This window comes from Salvia splendens, chromosome 2, assembly GCF_004379255.2.
Source record: "Salvia splendens isolate huo1 chromosome 2, SspV2, whole genome shotgun sequence".
NCBI lineage: Eukaryota > Viridiplantae > Streptophyta > Magnoliopsida > Lamiales > Lamiaceae > Salvia > Salvia splendens.
Window position 1 is genome coordinate 6,080,508 of NC_056033.1, and position 13,764 is coordinate 6,094,271.

Genomic DNA, 13,764 nt, shown 5'->3' on the forward strand with positions numbered 1-13,764 from the left:
TCCAAGTGGATCCCACAAAGTAGACTAACTAATCTTAGAGTTAAACCAAAACCATGAGAATGTTCACAAACTTGGCAACTTGTTATCCACACAACTTTCCTCTTTGAAACCATCACTGAATCACAATCTTCTCTCCCTCCACACAAAACCCTCGTCTCAATCCCAACAATCACACAAAAAAATGTCAGTCGCTTCATCACCTTCATTTCCATGCATCAAACTCCGCACCCCATCATCATCACCACCGTCTTCCTCTTCCCTCAGATTCACCATTAGGAGCTCTCAAGCCGACGGCCCTTTCCGGAGACCCACCGCTCCCACCCCTGTAAAGCCAGTGCCGCCTTCTCCGTCTCCGTCTCCATCTCCGCCGCAGCCGGCAGCGGTGGTGCAGGACAAGAATGTGATAACGTTGGAATTTCAGAGGCAGAAGGCGAAGGAGCTGCAGGAATACTTCAAGCAGAAGAAGCTGCAGACAGTCGATCAAGGTCCATTTTTTGGCTTCATTGCCAAGAATGAGATCTCCAATGGCAGGTCATTTCTTGATCAATTTGTGTTACTGCAAAATTGCAATTTGATTGTGTGAATAAACCTATTTGTTGCTGTCGTTTTTCTGTTCTAGCTTTGTTTAGTAGGTAAAGATAGGATTTTTACACACTTGAGGGCAAAATGGGATATACTCAAGCAAAGGCTAATTATATCTTTGAGACTTCTGATCAATTGTCATTTGAGACTAATTTTTCGACAATTATACGACGTTTATCTAATGAGATGACACTTAAGTGTTCTGATGTGAGTCCCAATTTGGTTTCCACATTGTGGTGAGTTGTAAATCAGATAATCCGGCTTACTGTTTAATTGGCATGACCGGAAAGTTACGAGATTGATTATGATTTAAAGTATAATTTTCCAAAAAAGTAGTACACTACTTCATTTGTCCATGAAAAATAATCATGTTTTTATTTTTATTTTGTGATGATGTAATGTGTGAATGAATTCGTTGGTGATGCAGATGGGCAATGTTTGGTTTTGCTGTGGGAATGCTAACAGAGTATGCAACTGGTTCAGATTTTGTGGATCAACTCAAAATCCTCCTCTCCAATTTTGGGATTCTTGATCTTGATTGATACCTCCTTCTTTTCCCCATCTTCTAATCTGCTTTGTAACGCCACTTTCTTTTCTATGTTTGCTCAACATTTTTCACATACATGTATAATTACACTACACTCATCCATCTGTATAATTTCGAATATGTCTGCTACATTACAAATTTCATTTGATTCGATTCATGTCATTGCGTTGGTTTTGCGGAGCGAATAAAGTAGAGAGAAGTGTGCTTACATTTGTAGAAATGCGTATCCCAAAAATTAATACTACTATAAGTTACTGAGTGGGACGGAGAGTGAAAGTAAATGTGAAAACCGCCAACAGCTGAACTCATAGATTCTGATGGAAGAAGGCTTCAAAAATCAGCGGGAAAATCTAAGTCTATGTGAATTCTTTTCTTGTTCGATGCTCTTCTTGTTTGACCAAAAGTAAACAATGTCTGATGTGATATGATTCAAGAATCAACAAAAACAACCCTCTTCCCTGCATAAGGACTAAAATCGGCTTTGCCATGAACGGAGTTAGAGGCCGGAGAAAGAGTGTTGGAGATGCGGGAGGAGGGATAAGAAATGAACTAGTTGATGTATGGCCCAAGTGGCTAACAGACAACATTCCAGCACAGGTTTTGAAGGACATAGTGCCCAAGTCTTCCGATTCTTACATCAAAATAGACAAGGTAAACTAATTTCAATCAAGTGTTTTCAGGCACGGATATTGATGTTATTGATGTTTCAGATAGGCGCGGGAACGTACAGCAACGTGTACAAGGCAAGGGACAGGGCGACAGGGGAGACGGTGGCCTTGAAGAAGGTGCGGTTTGACACTTCAGAAGCCGAGAGCATCAAGTTCATGGCACGAGAGATCAGGTTCTTGCAGAGGCTGGATCACCCCAACATCATAAAGCTCAAGGGATTAGCCACTTCAAGAATGCAGTTCAGTATTTACTTGGTTTTCGAATACATGCACTCCGATCTCTCGAGAATCCTGTCTAGGCCGGACGAGAGGCTAACGGAATCACAGGTTGATCCTTCTTGTCTGATCATGAAATGAATGTGTTTTTCCCTTTTTATGCAATGCAATGGTGTTGTGCAGATCAAATGCTACATGCAGCAGCTGCTTTCCGGCCTAAACCACTGCCACGAGCGCGGTGTGCTGCACAGAGACATTAAGCCGTCAAATCTACTAATAGACAAGAACGGCACACTCAAGCTTGCAGATTTTGGGCTGGCGAATTTGATCGACCCGAAGAGAAGAAAACGGCCTCTGACCAGCTGCGTCGTGACGCTTTGGTACAGAGCTCCAGAGCTGCTTCTCGGCTCCACGGATTATGGAGTTGGCATTGATCTCTGGAGCGTTGGTTGCCTCATGGCGGAGATGTTTGCCGGTAGACCAATTCTGCCTGGTAGAACTGAGGTAATAGTTCATTCTTCTTTTGTAAAAAACACACACATTTTTGGGGGAAAATTCAGAAAATGTTGAAAGCTCGTGTATTTACATGAAAATAAAGTTTTTATTTTATTTTATTATGTATGCATGTTTTTTAAGGCTGAGCAAGTCCACATAATCTTCAAGCTGTGTGGCACTCCACCAGATGAATATTTCAAAGGACTGAAGCTCTCCACATCTCTAATAAACCCTGCAAAGACCTACAAATCCAGCCTTGCTGAGAAGTGCAGGAACTTCCCTTCTTCTGCTATCTCACTTTTAACCATTCTGCTAGCTCTCCATCCGTCCCTTCGTGGCTCTGCAGCTTCTGCTCTTGACAACAAGGTTTTCAGCAGATTTGGTTTTTCTATATCTCTAAATCTTTGAACTGATGCATCCATAGTTTGTTTTTGTGGTAGCAGTTCTTTCAGAGTAGTCCTTCGGCATGCGGACCCTCTGGCTTGCCGGATATCCGAGCTGAGGACAAGGATCAAGTCCCAATAAATGAGAGGCGAACGTGAGTATGATTGGGCTTGATGAATGGATTTGAATCTTGATTAATTTGTGATAGTTCGACAGGCATAGGAGTAGTAGAGTAAGGCGATCACAGAAAGAAGAAGAAAAAGGGAGATGATGATAAGGAGAAGTAGTTGCCTCTTGTCGTCGCTATTTCAAGATCGAACGAATGCTGCTAGCTAGAAACATCAGGAATCCGCCTCCGTTGCCCACTGCTAAGATACGTACGAATACGATCAGCTGAAGCCTCGTGTCACTAATCATCCATGTATTGGAGATTGGATCATTTAGAATTCTTGAACGATAAAATATATGTGTCAAATCTATCACAACTTATCTCATATTACTATGTATCAAATGAGCCTTAAGTAATTGATACCCAACTTGCATATATACAACAAGCTTATTTATTTATCATAACATGCGCATAATTTACATATAAGCCCTTAAAAACCGGACCGCGCCTCCTTCGCTTCTCCAACGGAAGTGACCAAGACAGTATATGCATTTCTAGCCGAACAATTGGCGCGGACCTCGCCCTGGCTCCCCGTGAGCACGCCAAGCATGGACATCTTGATCATGGCGGCGACAAACTTATCAAAGAACATCGTTTGGTTGATGGCGAAGGCGGTGACAGTGGGGCGGGTCCTGGGATCAGTGTAGAGGTCTTGGTCGGAGGTGAAGAGGCCTTGGCGGTTCATGAGGTCGACGTAGTATTTGTTGTCGAATGTGTTGGGCGAGCGGAGGTCGAGGACGGTGGTGTTGGTGGAGTTGGTGGTGGGGCAAGTGGCTTTCAGGTTGTTGGCGAATGTCTTGTCCATGGTGTTAGAATAAAGAAGAGATTTGGTTAGAATAGGAAACAATAAATCAAGGATCAATTCCCTGCTTCAAGGGATTGATCGAATTATGTATAGAATAGTGATCTCCTTACCATATTGGAAATCTTCCTTGTACATGTTTTATATCCCTGTTTAAAGGGAACGGTTGTAATGAGAATTATCATCAACACATTACACCAAAACCTCTTTTCTTGGCCATTTAACATGGCATCAGAGCAGGCGAATCTGAGAGCTCAGAACAGAATCATCATAGCTCGTAAAACCCTTTCCCGAACCCTTTGACCAGAAACCTGCTAAGAAAAGCTATGTCAGAAAACGACAAAATCATCAGCGGCCAGAACACATCCGAAACGGATGAGTTTGCACACCTCTTTTCAAACTTCATGCGTAAAAACCTTATGCAAAACCAACCACCAGAAATTCACGAAACCAAACCATAAAAAGCCACATACAAAACCGATTCTCAGCCCTTGACAGTAGGGTTTAAAATCAACGGAGAGAGTTATCCGGTGTGGTCCATCCTGATGCACAACGCAATTAGCGGAAGGGAGATGGTATCTCACGTCACCGGAGTCTCACCCCCACCGCCGAGAACAGATCCAACGTTTACATAGTGGCAGGAAGCCGATCACTGTGTATTCACGTGGCTAGTCCAAAACATCGAGACCAAGCTGGTCAGCCGAGTTGCCCAACAACCAAAGGCGAAACACATATGAGACAGCCTAGCTGTAACATATAAAAGCGGCGGAGATATGTTGCAAACATACGATCTCCACCGTAGGGCGAGCACTCTAAAACAGGGGAACAACACGCTGGAGGAAGTGTGGAATGATCTCAATGAGATTTGGACGGCATTGACCAGAAACGGCCTAACCGGATGAAGTACCCAGAGGATATCCAGATCTACAATAAAGAAACAGAACAAGATCGACTCTATCAATTCCTTACTGCACTGGATGATAGTATGAACTTGTAAAGAGAGAAGTGTTAAAGATGGAGCCACTTCTCTCAGCTGAGCAGGCATACAACATAGTGAAGCGAGAGGATATTCGATAGGAAATCCTCCGCACTATAGACGGAAAATCCCCAGGAGATGGTATCGGAGCAGGGTTGTTCACAGCGAGAGACAAGGGGAGGCCGAACCACTCTAATCCTCCGCGCGGCGGTGGCGGTGGCGGCGGCAGCAACGAAGGGTGGAACCAGCTATGCTCCGATGAACGGAGAACGGATGAAGATCGGTTCAAATTGGGGTGCACGAACTGTGGAAAACGGAAGCACACAAGAGAGCAGTGCTTTGAATTGGTGGGGTATTCAGACTGGTGGGAGTCTAAGCACAAACCAGCGTCTAACCGACCACCGTGGAGCAAAGGCCACGCCGCCGCAGCTGTTGGAACGATTGGAGGAGCAGCGAACCTCATCGCCACCGAGGGCAACCGTGAAGTAGCCGCTCACGCTTGAGGCAACGAGCAGCTGGTCGGCGCACCACCAAAAGTAGCCGGAGCTGCGCAATTTGTCGCCGGAGGAATCCGATCAGAGGAGGAAGAAATGAGTGAGGCGGCGGGAGGTAACATTGTCTTAGGGTTAGGATTACAGCCTAACCCTCAGACATTTATGAATTTAGAAAAATTACCCCATGCTAAAAATTCTATCAATTTTGCCCAGATAATTCCCCGATTCTTAAAAGGACCCTAGGTTTTTAGAAAAACATGAATCAGCCCCAATTGAATGTAAAAATCGTTTTCAAGTCTTAGAAAATTTTGGGACAGCATGCGTTGTGTCTGCAGGATCTGGAAAAATTAATAGGTGGAATTTTGATTGCGGGGCTACTGATACGATGACTTATGATGAGTCAGATATTACTAAACCTCATAAACCTCATTTATCTCATATTCAGACTACTAGTGGGGAGTTTACAGTTGTAAAAGAGGCGGGGACTGTGAAGATTTCCCCGACTTTAGAATTATATTATTGTTTGCATGTCCCTTCACTTTCCCATAAATTGTTGTCAATCAGTCATGTGACTCAGGAATTAAATTGTACATTGCTGATGCAACCGAATTTCTGTCTATTACAGGATATCAGGACCGGAGAGATTATTGGGTGTGGCACTGAAAGTAACGGGGTGTACTACGTGGATGAGATAGCCCAAAAAGGAGCTGCCATGCTGACTCACGGGTTTGCTAATAGGGAAGCTTGACTTTGGCACCGACGCTTAGCACATCCTTCTCCGGGTTATTTGCAAATGTTAATATTATTCCAAAATCTAGCATGTATTGTGAGACTTGTGTTTTGGCTAAAAGCCATAGAAACTCCTATCATTTGAGTAATTCTCGTACTGAAACCATTTTTGATTTAGTACATTCTGATGTTTGGGGGCCCGCACTAGTAGTTGGGGGACAAGGCTTTAGATACTTTCTTATCTTTGTTGATGATTGTACCCGTATGACCTAGGTATACTTTATGAAACATAAATATGAGGTTTTTGAACATTTTTTCCACTTTTATAACCTTGTCCAAACACAATACCAAAAACCAATCAAAATCCTTCGCTCTGATAATGGGGGGAGTTTGTCAATTCCAAAATGAAACAGTTTATCCTAGAAAATGGAATGATACACCAAACCACCGGTGCCCACACTCCAGAATAAAATGGGGTAGCCGAAAGAAAAAATCGAATCCTACTAGAAATGACCCCGTGCCATGCTCATAGAATCACAAGTTCCAAAAACCTTCTGGCCTGAAGCCCTTGCCACTTCCGCTTACCTTCTAAATCGGCTACCTACCCATATACAAAAATTCCAAACACCAACCGATATCCTAGCCTTACACACGACTATCCCTCAACATCTTTCCCTAGAACCTCGTGTCTTTGGCTGCTCAGTCTTTGTCCATATACAAAAACATGAACGGACAAAGTTATCCCCTTGCGCCATTAAATGTGTCTTTGTGGGCTACGGGGTGAACCAAAAGGGTTATAGATGCTTCGATCCTAAGTCTAATCGTATATACGCGACCATGAATTGTGATTTTCTTGAATCTAAGTACTTCTATACGCATCTTAGCAGTCAGGGGGAGAGTAATACTAGGAATAATGTTAGTGACCCACTAAGCTGAGTGTCAATGTCAAGTGCACCAGAAGCAGACCTATAAGAGGAAGCAGTACGCAGCTCCGCTGAGCAAGTCTCTGATGTTGTACAGACTGAAGCAGCAAGTGACACAAGTCCTAATACCGTCTCTCCGCTCCTGATATCGGATGTAGGTGCTCGTGTTCCTGTAAATGAGATTAATGGATCTAATGTTGTGGATGAAAGTCAGGGGGAAAATAATGATTACTCTGAAGAAGTTGAAATAGATGACATTGAGGGGATCGATCCAGACACTGGAAGATACATACTACCTCTAAGGGTGAACAGAAGAGTAACACCAAAGAGGTATACCAGAGAAAATCAACAGAAATGTGAGATACTCTATTGCGAATATGGCAAAAGGTCACCGAACTGAGATGGCTCAGGCATTTGAGGAAGCACTCTATGATGAGGAGGAGATCCCACAGTCAGCAGATGAGGCTATGAGGCACAAACATTGGAGAGAAGCCATGAAAAAGGAAATAGATGCTTTACTGTGCAACCACACTTGGGAAAAGTGTGTGCTACTCGAAGGAAAGAGGCCAGTTGGATGTAGATGGGTTTTCACCATCAAGTGGAGACCGGATGGAAGTGTTGAGCGGTATAAAACTCAGCTGGTGGCTAAAGTATATACTCAGACTTATGGAATAGACTACTCAGAAACTTTTTCTCCAGTAGCTAAGATGGACACGGTCTGAGTACTCCTCTCCATTGCCGCCAATCGAGACTGGCCACTGTACCAGTTCGACGTCACAAATGATTTTCGTCATGGCGAGTTGAAGAAAGAAATATACATGGAGGCACCACCAGGCTTCTCAGATGAGTTCAAGGCAGGCGAAGGATACAGATTGAGAAAAACTCTGTATGGGCTGAAGCAGTCACCGAGAGTCTGGTTTGGTAGATTTACAGACGCAATGAAGAGCTATGGATACATGCAAAGCAATTCAGATCATACACTATTCCTGAAGAGACACGAGGGAAAGACTACCTGTTTAATTGTGTACGTTGATGACATGATTATATTACATGTGATGATGCAGAAGAGATTAAGAGTTTGAAGGAGAATCTTTTCAAGGAATTTGAGATGAAGGATTTAGGTGATCTTAAGTACTTCATGGGGATTGAAGTCCTTCGCTCACCATGAAGAATATTTTTTAGGCAGAAAAAATATATCCTGGACATCCTAGCAGAGACGGGTCTACTAGAGTGTAAGCCAGCTGAGACCTCGATTGTGCAAAATCATGACTTGAAGATACGAGATGGAGCTGAGGTAGCAGATCGAGGGCGATATCAGCGATTGGTTGGGAGACTCATCTATCTATCTCACACTAGGCCTGATATTGCTTACGCTGTGGGGGTGGTAATCCAATTTATGCATCAACCTCAGGCCGAACATTTAGAAATTGTACTAAGGATAGTTCGATATTTGAAGGGAACTGTTGGACATGGAATAGTGTTCAAGAAAAATGGGGACTTAGAAATCAACGGATATACTGATTCGGATTGGGTAGGTAATCCAGTGGATAGAAGGTCGACCTCGGGCTACTTTACATTTGTTGGAGGAAACTTGGTAACGTGAAAAAGTAAGAAGCAGAAGGTGGTAGCTCTGTCCAGTGCAGAGGCAGAATTCAGAGGAATCAAGAGTGGGTCTTACTGAGATCATGTGGCTAAGGAAGTTGATGACAGAGATTGATTCTACTCCAAGGAAAAGCCAGTTATACTGCGATAATAAAGCTATCATAAGCATTTCAGAAAATCCAGTTCAGCATGACCGGACAAAGCACGTTGAGGTGGATAGACACTTCATCAAGGAAAAGATTGAAGACGGAGTGGTCGAATTCCCATTTGTGCGTTCTGAAGATCAATTGGCGGATATATTGACCAAGGCAGTTAGCTCAAGGAGCTTTGAAGAGGTTCTCGGCAAATTGAGTATCAGGGATCCCACTACTCAATTTGAGGGGGAGTGTTAGAATAAAGAAAAGATTTGGTTAGAATAGGAAAGAATAAATCAAGGATCAATTCCCTACTTCAAGGGATTGAACGAATTATGTATAGAATAGTGATCCCCTTACCATATTGGAAATCTTCCTTGTACATGTTTTATATCCCTATTTAAAGGGAACGACTGTAATGAGAATTATCATCAACACATTACATCAAAACCTCTTTTCTTGGCCATTTAACACATGGAAGGGTCTTGAGGGTAGAGGCGGTCAGCAAAAGAGGAGCAATGGGTAATGCCTATGGTGTGGCCACCCGATAGTGCCACCACGTCCGTGGCAGTGAAGTTCTTGCGAGCCAGGGATGTCAGGAGGGCCGAGGTGTTGCTGGTGGGCGGCGGAAGGTTGGCTATGGTTTCATTCATGGTGGCAAAGTTGAGGGAGTCGCGTCGCCCCAAGGGAATGTAGTAGTCAAATCCTTCAGACTGATACATATCTAGAAATTTATAATATGCATTATACACAAAAAAAATTGGGAAAATTATACTCCATTTGTCCACGAAAAAAAGTAAGAGAGATGTAGTGTTAGCGGAATGTGAGGTCCATATTATTAGTAGTGTTTAATTGTGTTAGGTAGCAAATGTGAGGTTCTTCTTCAAACTTGGTCTATTTTTCATGGACAATAAAAAATGACAAATGTGGTCTATTTTTTGTGAGCGGTTGAAATGTAATATTTTGTTATTTCAAATAAATACAGATTATGGTAAATGAAATGAATTTATATACTAGTACCACTCTGATTTTGTATTTAAAAAAATATTATTCATGTATTTGTGATATAAAAGGTCAAAAAAGGTCAAATTGTGGATGAGAGGCTATATTGGTAGATGATTAGCAACGAGGGCCCCCAGCTAGTAATATTTAGGACAAGGGGTCCAAGTAACATAAATGCGTATAAAAAGTTAACTATGCAAATAGATTGGACCAGCGCCATCAATTTATATTTTTAAATTGAAAATTCTCATTTTATATTTAATATATAGCTGAAAATTAACATTTTTTGCACAGTAATTCTAGAACAGATCTAAAACTAAACCTCAAGTCAAAATAGTTGAAATTTTAACAATTAACCGTGCACATAATCAGGTGTAAGGTTATAAGGATATCAACAGTCCACAACGTCAAGCATAACACAAAAGAGTATTAAAATTGCATTAAAATAACGAAAAATTACATAACTGAAATAAACAAAAAAATTATAATTAAAAAATTACGAATTTCAATAAGGCATCGATCTGAATTATATGAAGCCAAATGGTATGGGACATCGATACTTCAATGATTTCCTATGTAAGTTGATTGCGAAAGTCCGCCGACACAATGAAGAAATTGCCAAAAAATAGAAAATTGAAATTAAGGATTAAAATTAAAAATTATGGAGAGAAAAATATGTGAAGAATCAGGTAGGGTAATATAGGTTTACAAATCAGAATTTTCAAGTTTTAACAAAAACATTAGTACTACGTAAATCACTTCCTATGGCGCACTGTGATTATCCCAGCGTGCTCAAGCACGTCTGCGCGTGCAATATCCGCGTGCTCATTTTGTTGTAACACTAGAATACGAGATGGAAGAAATCTAGAATGAAGCAATAACGAGGAAAACAGCATCACACGCAGCAACGGCCAAAATATCCGCACAAGACACAACCCTACCACACTTGTCATGAACCCGTCGTCGGAGATCGTTGATAATCTTGAACGCCTCCGCCCTCAGGCTCAGATTTGGCGGCGCCGACTGTTCGCCCGGCCCACTCGCCGACCCATCACACCCCTGCACATATACTTAAGTTTTTACTAGCAAAATAGATTTTTTTTAACAAGGATCAACAATGGTTCTTCGTTTAAATTTACTTACTTGGACAAAACAATCGTGGAAATGGAGCTGAAGCAATCCGGCAGCTTGGCCGATATCATTCTTGAACACCTTCTTGAGCTGTGTTCTGACAATAGATGCCAAATCAGGACATGAAACATCATAGTAATTCCTTGAAAGTCCCTGAGCTTTTGCACCACCAAAACACAAACTCAAAATAAGATAACTACACACCAACAAAAAATTTTAGAAGCCATGGCAATTTGAGTTTGACAGTTGCATGGAATGATGCATACACATTTATAGACGTGCAATAAATGAAGCCAACTATATATCATCAAACTTAAGCTGACCGAAAGGTTAATTGTATTAAACACACAATTATATATATTCTGAATATATCCCATCGATAATGTGGCTTCAAAAATGCCCTTAAGCCAAAAATGGGAAAATTGATCATAAGCTCTATAGCACAATTCCAGAATTAATTACTGTATAACTCATTTACAATCTTTTGGTTATGAAAATTCATCACGTTATTGAATGAATTCATGGTCTTGTGTTACTCTTACATGGAGTAGTTTATTAGTATGTCACATCTTGTCTCACTATTAATTTCACTGTAATATAGTACTAGTATATTACTCCCAAAAATAATTGTGAGATAGTAGAAAGAAGGGCACTGCATCTATGGACTTGTGGCTCACCTATACACCTACTAAGTATCCTTGATTTCAAATAGACACATTTTATTAGGAAGGGGTTATTCTACAAAACAGTTTTAGATTATAAATTACTCTACATTTTATTAGGAAGGGGTTATAAATATTGTAAAGAAAATTTTGTTATGGAGATCTTGTCTTCTAGTACAATGTTGGTTAGAGAGTTTTGTGATACTTAAAAGAGACTAGTGCATAGATGAGTGTTAAGTCAACAGAAGCATAGACAATTGCAATGTATTTGATGCTGAGGTTTGGTGGAACTATGAGGGACTTTTAGTTGCCAAAATTCAAGGGTTTGATCATCATCTTAATATTGAAACGGATAGCCTAATTATTGCTTGCTACATTATTACGATCATAGCAGCAGAACTGAAGCAGGGAACCCCTGCCTCACCATAATATCTTTCTTCAAATTTTACCTTTTGTAGCATTAAAAAGTAGTCCTATAAAATACTCCATAACATCCCTTAAGGAGTATTGGATATTGAAGAATCAGGTGGGAGAATTACAACATCCAAAATAAACACAACAGAAGAGAAATGATAAAACGTAAAACGTTGGGCATGTTTGAATGCAATCCTGCATTTACTTAATATTGTAACATCAAATGATTTGAAAAATGAACCTTCTTGATTCATTCAAGACACCATAACAACATACCCTATTTACATCTCACAAACAATAATAGTTGTATGTCTACTCAAGATTTACCAGCTGAGTTGTGCTTCATCCTTATCAAGATGTAGCAACACCCAAAACCACATTCAACTTCTCTACCACTTGATTCATGGCAGGCCTTTTGTTCTTATGATCCGCACAATCAAGCCCAATCTTGAACAACTCCTCCACCGTGGTCGTCTCGACATCCTCCCTACTGACGGAGGCATCTACCATCTCCACAAACCTCCCCTTCTCCGCCATCTGCTTCACCCACTCCATCAACCTCACCTCCTTCCCGTAATCCCCGGGGAAGGGGAAGCTCGGCCTCCGCCCCGTCAGCACCTCCATCATCAGCACCCCGAAGCTGTACACGTCCCCCGCCGTCGTCGCCGTCGCCCCGTCCAGATACTCCGGCGGCATGTACCCCATCGTCCCCGCCCCCTGCGTCGACACGTGCGAGTGCGCCTTCTCCACCCACCGCGCCAGCCCGAAATCCGCGAGGTGGACCTCGAATTCGCCGTCGAGCAATATATTGCTGGCTTTGATGTCGCGGTGGATGATCGGAGCTTCCAATTGGTGGTGCATGAATGCTAGGCCGGCGGCGACGCCTCTGATGATTTTGAGGCGGGTGGGCCAGGGGAGAGGGGGCCGGGGTAGGGCGTCATCGTCCGACGTGTCGTAGAGCCATTGGTCGAGGCTGCCTTTTTCTATGAATTCGTAAATCAGGACCCGATCCTGACCCGTGGAGCAGAACCCGAGGATCTGGACGATGTTCGGGTGGCGGATCCGGCCTAGGGTTTCCATTTCGGCCCGGAATTCGCGGAGGCCCTGGAAGGCGTCGGGGGAGAGGCGCTTGACGGCGACGACGGCGTCGGAGCTGAGGCGGGCCTTGTAGACCAGCCCGAAGCTGCCGTCGCCGATGATCAGGTCGCTGGAGAAGTTCTGCGTCGCGGCGACAAGCTCCTGCATCGACACGTGGGGGAGGCTCGTCGGGTCGAAGGTCGCGCTGTCGCAGGTGGAATAGTTCGGGTCGGGCCTAGCGTTGGGCTTCGGCGCGACCAGATTGCGGGATCGGGTTTGAGGGGCGGAGGAGCGGCGGCGGCGGGGCTGGTGCTGCTTGGATTCGGTCTTGCAGATGATGAGGATTGAGACGAGGATTACGGTGACCACGAAGAAGCTGGCGATGGCCGCCAGAATTGCTTGGAAGGTTTTATCCATAGAAATTGATTGGATTGGAGATGATGTCAGATGAAATTGAGGAGCGTGGGGGGTTTCCGGGAGATGGATGTTTCGGCTGGGGAGAGGGGAGATGGGTGAGCCGCCATTAACGGTGAGAAGATGAAGACTTGGATTCTTTTCTGCAGTGTAGACTAGACCAACGTGGCTCCAGTCAACGGTTCCATTTTGCTTTTCTCTTTTTTTTTGGCTCAATTTTTTAGCAAAATTACTCCTAGAATAATTGAATTGGTCATGTAGAGTACAAAAGAACTATACATCACAACATGCACTAAACTATAAATAGGGATAAAAGTTGGCTAGTTGGATCAATAATATAAAA

The 13,764-nt window shown here is 42.9% G+C and overlaps 4 protein-coding genes across 6 annotated transcripts; 2 read left to right on the top strand and 2 right to left on the bottom strand.

Annotated features, from left to right (window-relative positions):
• The first annotated feature begins 73 nt into the window (after positions 1-73).
• LOC121785582 (light-harvesting complex-like protein OHP2, chloroplastic) lies at positions 74-1,291 on the top strand. Its single transcript, XM_042184059.1, has 2 exons — positions 74-531; positions 1,010-1,291. Exons 1-2 carry the CDS (start codon positions 182-184, stop codon positions 1,122-1,124), a joined length of 465 nt encoding a protein of 154 aa, XP_042039993.1. The 5' UTR covers positions 74-181; the 3' UTR covers positions 1,125-1,291.
• Positions 1,292-1,416: 125 nt separating this feature from the next.
• Positions 1,417-3,459, top strand: LOC121785568 (probable serine/threonine-protein kinase At1g54610). 3 transcript variants are annotated; one of them, XM_042184037.1, is made up of 6 exons: positions 1,417-1,780; positions 1,840-2,124; positions 2,197-2,517; positions 2,650-2,874; positions 2,952-3,046; positions 3,101-3,459. In XM_042184037.1, the coding sequence occupies exons 1-6, from the start codon at positions 1,616-1,618 to the stop codon at positions 3,126-3,128; spliced, it is 1,119 nt and encodes a 372-aa protein (XP_042039971.1). In that variant the 5' UTR covers positions 1,417-1,615; the 3' UTR covers positions 3,129-3,459. The 3 variants fall into 3 exon arrangements, with proteins under 3 accessions (XP_042039971.1, XP_042039962.1, XP_042039981.1); XM_042184028.1 differs by having other exon boundaries at positions 3,109-3,459; XM_042184047.1 differs by having other exon boundaries at positions 1,844-2,124; positions 3,109-3,459.
• A 32-nt stretch (positions 3,460-3,491) lies between these two features.
• LOC121763024 (peroxidase 12-like) lies at positions 3,492-11,572 on the bottom strand. Its single transcript, XM_042159078.1, has 6 exons — positions 11,544-11,572; positions 10,867-11,050; positions 10,606-10,782; positions 9,196-9,434; positions 7,965-7,971; positions 3,492-3,857 (listed from the first exon to the last, which is right to left on the bottom strand). Exons 1-6 carry the CDS (start codon positions 11,570-11,572, stop codon positions 3,492-3,494), a joined length of 1,002 nt encoding a protein of 333 aa, XP_042015012.1.
• A 519-nt stretch (positions 11,573-12,091) lies between these two features.
• On the bottom strand, positions 12,092-13,764 carry LOC121760208 (phytosulfokine receptor 2-like). Its single transcript, XM_042155857.1, has one exon. It carries the CDS (start codon positions 13,422-13,424, stop codon positions 12,282-12,284), a length of 1,143 nt encoding a protein of 380 aa, XP_042011791.1. The 5' UTR covers positions 13,425-13,764; the 3' UTR covers positions 12,092-12,281.

Bases quoted from the DNA above. Each gene is read 5' to 3' on its own strand.
- LOC121785582 (XM_042184059.1), top strand. From the start codon at position 182: ATGTCAGTCGCTTCATCACCTTCATTTCCATGCATCAAACTCCGCACC. The intron at 532-1,009 runs GTCATTTCTTGA...TTGGTGATGCAG, and splicing joins AATGAGATCTCCAATGGCAG to ATGGGCAATGTTTGGTTTTG.
- LOC121785568 (XM_042184028.1), top strand. From the start codon at position 1,616: ATGAACGGAGTTAGAGGCCGGAGAAAGAGTGTTGGAGATGCGGGAGGA. The intron at 2,518-2,649 runs GTAATAGTTCAT...ATGTTTTTTAAG, and splicing joins TTCTGCCTGGTAGAACTGAG to GCTGAGCAAGTCCACATAAT. The intron at 3,047-3,108 runs GTGAGTATGATT...ATAGTTCGACAG, and splicing joins CCAATAAATGAGAGGCGAAC to GCATAGGAGTAGTAGAGTAA.
- LOC121763024 (XM_042159078.1), bottom strand. From the start codon at position 11,572: ATGTGTCTATTTGAAATCAAGGATACTTA. The intron at 11,051-11,543 runs GTAGGTGTATAG...GTTGGTGTGTAG, and splicing joins TTTGAAATCAAGGATACTTA to TTATCTTATTTTGAGTTTGT. The intron at 9,435-10,605 runs GTTATTGCTTCA...GATATGTATCAG, and splicing joins CGTGTGATGCTGTTTTCCTC to TCTGAAGGATTTGACTACTA.
- LOC121760208 (XM_042155857.1), bottom strand. From the start codon at position 13,424: ATGGATAAAACCTTCCAAGCAATTCTGGCGGCCATCGCCAGCTTCTTC.